Source organism: Tachysurus vachellii, chromosome 22, assembly GCF_030014155.1.
Source record: "Tachysurus vachellii isolate PV-2020 chromosome 22, HZAU_Pvac_v1, whole genome shotgun sequence".
NCBI classification, from domain to species: Eukaryota; Metazoa; Chordata; class Actinopteri; order Siluriformes; family Bagridae; genus Tachysurus; species Tachysurus vachellii.
Window position 1 is genome coordinate 736,125 of NC_083481.1, and position 6,376 is coordinate 742,500.

Here is a 6,376-nt window from a genome sequence, read left to right on the forward strand (position 1 = left end):
AGGTGGCTGCACTTGTGTCCGTAATAAATGTGGGGGTTTCTCTGGTCCTGCAGTTGCCCTTTGGAACCTTGGCCAGTCTCTTCCTAGGAGTAGCAGCACAGGGAGGTTGTACGACTCCAGGCACCAGGATTCCTGCTGGAAAAACGTTTGGGCCCAGAACTAAGGCCTGGGTGAGAGTGACCATACTCACTGAATCCAGGACAGTGGACACTGACTGTCCATTCAGTTTTACAGTCTCCGTGGGTGCCTTTGGGGGAGTGGTTGTATGGATGGTGCAGCCGGCTAGCCAAGGCTTGGTGGTGGGTGCAGAGGTTGTGGGTGTGTCTGACTTGGTTGTCATTGGCTTGTCCTTTGTGGGCCCATCTATAAGGCATCCCTGGTAAAAAAAAATCCCTCTACCCACATGGTGTAAATTGACAGAAGGGATGGTTTTGGATTTCTCCTTATGCGTTTCTCATCACTCATCCCTGCCATTCTCTAATGTTACGTGTGCATCAGGATTGTGGTTACCCACAGGCTTTATGTTCCTCAGACAGAAGCATTTAAAGAAACCAGTTCATGACTGCACTTGAATACCTCAGGTACAGTCTTAAAACCTCGTCCATGAGAGGTAGAGCAGGTACATGTGCATTGGCCGGGGTGGGTTAATAAAAAGTTACGTAGAAGAGCAGTTAATGGGTTGCGGCGTCGTCGTCCAGTGAGTTTCAAGTTTCAATCAGACACTTGTGATTTATAATTAAACACAATGCTGAAACAATTGTGGTTTAAGATGTTTTATTTATAACATATGTTCTTTAGTTTGTAAAGTACTCCAGCAAATACATGACTTTTATTTCAGAACTATGTTTGGGCCTTCATGCATTCTGTACTATAAAAGCTGACATTTTGTAAAAATACGAAGAAAAATAAAAATGCATGAATTACAGTTAACAACAGCTCTGAAAGTCACATGATTATCTTCTGAACCTAAAATCTGGAGATTATTTTTTAATGTTTGTTTGTGTAACATGATCAGCTTTCTGAAATCTGGAACAAATGCAAAGCAACCGAACAAAAAAAGGGAAAGAAGAGAAAAGGCACTGTTGAAAAGCACAAATTCTGAATTCTTTGTGTATTAATTCTATAACGACGTGTCACAAACTTCCCACTTTCAAGTCTGTCATTTTATGAACTAACATGTAAGCAATTAACAGAAAAAAAAATGCAAGTGTCCTGCAAAAGTATATTTCTACAAAGTATGTACCATAAAAGCTTACTGAACATATAGACAAAATCTTTAAAGTTTAGATAAACAGAATAAAATAAACAGTAAATAGGTGATTGATGTTCCACATGTGCTCTAAACACCTCATTAATATTCAGTTTGTACTAAAAACAACATTTCTTTAACCCGGAGCTTGGCTCTGACCTGCACACACACACACACACTATTGATAAAGAACTCGGCAATACTGAGATGGAACATTATTCTTTCTCTATACAATTCATACAAAAATAAAAATGAAAACTCTTCCAATTTATTTTATAATGCGTCTTTGTTGTTTAGTTTCTTTTGAACTTCTTTTCTGCACAGAGGTAGTGGCTCTTAAGGTAAAAGGTGGGAGTGAGAAGAAAAATAAAACGTAGAAAATCGTTGTTATTCTCTCCGTTTGTTCTGATCTGAAGAATCGTGTAAGAACAAAATATAATACTGCATCACATACAAAAGTAGTCCTTCATTTTGTACATTTTATACAGTGTTCATGCCGAACAGCTGATTCTCCTCCTGGGGGCTTTTTGTTTATATTCTTTTCTTTTTTTTTTCTTTTCATAAAAGGCAATATGGGTGCGTTTTACATGATACAGAACATGAAACCCAACAATGAGTCTATGTTAATGCTTCCACTAGCGGTTCCTCGTCTCCTCGTGATATCAGCTCCTTCTTTTCGTCCGTACTTGCCAGGGAATTACGGCTGGTTTGTGCACCCATGTAGAGTGAAGAATAGACCGGATTCGTGAAGTTCGTTGGCTAAAAATAAAAAAATAAAAATACATGTTTTTATTTCTACAAAATCTTAAATGTGGCAAAAGCAAAAGCAAAGCAGAACTGAGTGCTAGCTTAATGCTACAAGCTAAATTAGGCCAAATTAGCATTAGCAAGTTAGTCAGCGATTTCCTCATGTTTGATTATTTTTATGTGAATTAGTCTTTAATTCTTGACCGCGATTCATCACAAACATCTCAAAGATCAGAGTCTCATAGCTGATTATTTTATACTCTCAAATTTTCATTGCACAAAAGCTCAATTAAAATAAAATTATTGTAAGCAACTGAATAAAAATAACTGCTAAAAGACTACATCTCTCTCAGGTACGAATGAGCAGCTGATTGTTCTGAATCAGGATTGTGATCATTTCATAGTTGATTAAATTAACAGCAGAATAAATTCTATGAACAATGGAAGAACTTGCCGGTTCTGAGTCCAGTGTGGGATCTTTGGATGGGGGACTTTTAGGAAATGTCTGAGTGACAAGATCAGATTGCAATGTGCTATGTATTTTTTTATTTATGTAGATATTTATTTATTTATTTATTTATGTTACATTGAAATAAAAAAGAGAAAAATCACTTTCTTCGTTAAAAGGAAAATATAACAGTCATGACGTTGAGTTCCATGTCAAATCTTTTGGAATTCTTCACAAACCTCATCTCCAGGTTCATCAGCATGCCTCACCTTGTCAGGATCGAGTGTGAAATCAGAATCCAGAAGTTCTCCCGCATCGTCGTCTTGATCTCCGTCGTAAATTTTATATGCAGGATTTCCGATTTCAACGTTCATGGCTCCGTTTGTCATTCGCTGGTGCTGGAATCCTTTCGTGCTGCATAATAAAAAAAAGTGGAAGGTTTAAATTCAGGATAAACAACATGTAAAACTTCATATGGTACAATACAGCACATCCACGACACCAGGGGGCGCCACCCACAACCAGAGGACAAGCCTGAATTCAAGCAACAAACAGCAACAAAAAAAAATCCAACTCTCATTAAAATACAGAGCTACAGAAGCAGGAAGTCTGAGTTTGATACCAACAACTGGTTACATTTACAGTTTTCTTTTTTATCATTCTTATTTAGCTGAAAACGAAAGGTCAATAATCACGTCAATGACTAAAGTTGGGTTTCATCTTTAGCTCTAGTAAATTTTTATGATTCACAGTCATGTGATTAAAAAAACGATACACAAAACAAAACAGAGCTACAAAGAAACCCGTGAAGACGATTCATATAGCAAATAGGGTTGCAAAGGGGCGCAAAGTTTCCGCTAAATTTCCGGAAATTTTCCACGAGAACTTAATATGGGGAATTTTGGAAATATTCCAAATTGGAAACTTTAAGGGAATTTATGGAAATTTACGGGAATTTATGGGAATTAATTTGAAATATAGGGACATTTATATACAAACTATATCATATACAAACATAAATAAACATGTCTGGTCATAAGCAGACATGAATGCAAGGCAATACAAATTTTGAAAATGACGTCTTGACTGATTTAATTGTAAGTAGAACTTTGATTATTTCATTGAGTAACACAAAAGCATAATAAACATTATTATGCTTGTAATAAACATAATAAACTTAATAATTGTAATAAACATTTTATAGAGGATTTTTTTTATTTCAGGGGGGAGTGAGTGTGTGGGGGAGGGGGAGGGTCATCAAATTATCTGTGCATGTGGTAACACTCCTAATTTACTGCTTATTAAGAGTTCATAAGGTAGTTATTAAGTTTAGGTATTGGGTACAATTAAGAATGTAGAATAATGTAATGCAGAATAAAGCATTAATATGTGCTTAATAAGTACTAATAAATAGCCAATATTCTATTAATATTCATGCTAATAAGCAACTAGTTAAATGACCCTACAATAAAGTGTTACTGTGCATGTTATGGAAGAATGTAAGTACCTGCAGGGGGTTTGGCCTCAATGGCCCTCCAGTAAGCAGTGTGCTGTGTGCAAGTGACCGAGGAACGCAGGGTACAAATTCTACTTAAATTGCCTTAAATCTTATTGTTTTAAACAAAATTATGGTGCAAGATTTTTTTTAACTACATTTAAGGTCCTTGTTATAGGCAACTCTGCATTTTGTAAAATAATTCCCAGTTTATTTCCATATATTCCCGTTAATTCCCATGGAAAGTTTCCAGCCTTGAAAATTCCTGGAATTTTGCAACCATAATAGCAAACGACCTTTGGACAAAAAGACGGCAATAAAAAGACGCTATGTGTCATATCATGATAATGGAAGATGATAAATGCTACAAATTTCAAATGGTAAAGTTTGCTGACAAGCTACAAGTAAAACATGCATTTAAAACAAAAACAATTCAGTATAAATCAGTACAAAGTTTTTATCCACATCTGTTCCATCCAATCAGGTTTTATTTGTTTTATTACTAAATCAGATGGAGGCGTGTAAACAACACTACTGTTCTTCACACGAGCCGATCTGGGTTTAAACCTCATGTAAGGGTCAGTAAAGCTGATCAGATCTCGTGATCAGACGAGTGAACAGATTAGTAACAGATCAGATAAAATATCACAAAGATTAGGGAACAGCAAGAAGACAAGAAATAAACATCTAAATAAAGTGTAAACACACTGTAAAACCAATGAAAGACAGAAAGAAAGAAAGAGACATTAAGAGAAAAGAAGCCCTAACGTTCGTTACCGATTCGAGCCGAATTTGCCTGACCTGAAGAGAAAAAAGAAATACAGAAAATAATTAGAAAATTAAACGCCACAATGTCCCTAAAAGTGGTCCTTCAGCTGAGAGGAGATCATTGTGAAAGTTTCTTTAGTTTAGTGGTTGAGTGACGATGCTAACGGAGAAAGCCCAAATTGTACACACATGAGTACTGATTTCGATGTTCACACCTGTGTCATTCTCTGGTGCTGGAATCCTTTCACACTGCACCATTAAAAGGTGGAAAGATACCAGAAGTCTATAGTTTAGCACAGTGTAAATGCTGCGTGTTGTGTGTGTTGTGTATGTGCGTGTGTGTTGTGTGTGTGTGTGTGTGGGTGTGTTGTGTTATGTGTGTGTTGTGTTATGTGTGGGTGTGTTGTGTTATGTGTGTGTGGGTGTGTGTGGGTGGGTGTGTTGTGTTATGTGTGTGTGGGTGTGTTGTGTGGGTGTGTGTGGGTGGGTGTGTTGTGTTATGTGTGTGTTGTGTGTGTGTGTGGGTGGGTGTGTGTGGGTGGGTGTGGGTGGGTGTGTTGTGTGTGTGTGTGTGGGTGTGTTGTGTGTGTGTGTGTTGTGTGTGTGTTTTGTGTGTGTGTGCGTGTCAGGTCTAATAATAAATAAATCTTATATTTAAGAGAGAGACACATACACTGTATTTTTCTGCATATTAAACACTGAAACATTTACATATTCAAAAGCTATATTTGCATGTGATAGAATATGTAAATGTAAACATGAAAACACTCACCCTCGCATCCTCTTTCTGTACCACAGGAAACCAGCAACAAGCAGCAAAGCCAGTAATATCAGAATAATCACAGGAACAACGATAGATGCTGTGCCTACACACACACACACACACACACACACACACACACACACACACACACACGTGCTTGTTATTCTTATAATCAGGATTAGCTGGTATCTGTGATTGACAGGGAAGGGAGGGTATGCCCCACCCACCCATGTTAAAATGTCCCTTATTACAAACTGTTCAGTAAATTGTTGAATAAAATACTGACTGTGTGAATAAACACACTTACGGTTACTGGACTCAGTGTTACTGGTGGTGACGTGGTTTTCACACTGAAGCCCCGCCCACCCAGGTGGACACCTTAAAGGTAAAAAAGAAGAAGAAAACAAAAAAGAGACACTTTTACATAAAAGTGTGTGAGTTTGTGCGTGTTTGTCTTTGTGTGTGTGTGTGTGTGTGTGTGTGTAATTGTGTGTTTGTCTGTGTTTGTATGTGAGTGGGTGTGTTTGAGTGTGTGTTTGAGTGTATGTGTGTTTGTGTGTGTGCATGTGTGTGCGTGCGTGTGTGTGTGTATGAGTGTATGTTTGAATGTGTTTGTGTGTGTCTTTTTGTGTGCATGCGTGTGTGTGAGTGTGCGTGCATGTGTGTGTTTATGTATGTGTGTGTATGTGAGTGTGTATGTGTGTGTGTTTATGTGTGAGTGTGTGTGAATGTATGAGTGTGTATGTGAGTGTGTATGTGTGTGTGTTTATGTGTAAGTGTGTGTGAATGTATGATTGTGTATGTGAGTGTGTGTGTGTGTGTGTGTGTGTTTATGTGTGAGTGTGTGTGAATGTATGAGTGTGTATGTGAGTGTGTGTGTGTGTGTGTGTGTTTATGTGTGAGTGT

General features: G+C 37.6%; 1 protein-coding gene across 2 annotated transcripts in view; it reads right to left on the bottom strand.

The window, feature by feature from the left end:
- Positions 1-757: 757 nt before the first annotated feature.
- LOC132837843 (low-density lipoprotein receptor-related protein 1-like) overlaps positions 758-6,376 on the bottom strand; it is a 113,040-nt gene continuing 107,421 nt past the window's right edge. Inside the window, exons 86-90 of one of the 2 annotated variants that reach the window (XM_060857746.1) lie at positions 5,778-5,848; positions 5,480-5,573; positions 2,714-2,858; positions 2,451-2,501; positions 758-2,008 (exon numbers count right to left, since the gene is read on the bottom strand). In XM_060857746.1, the coding sequence (XP_060713729.1) occupies positions 1,868-2,008; positions 2,451-2,501; positions 2,714-2,858; positions 5,480-5,573; positions 5,778-5,848 (502 nt within the window). In that variant the 3' untranslated portion in view covers positions 758-1,867. The remainder of the gene's footprint in view (positions 2,009-2,450; positions 2,502-2,713; positions 2,859-5,479; positions 5,574-5,777; positions 5,849-6,376) is intronic. The other variant, XM_060857747.1, reaches the window with a different exon arrangement.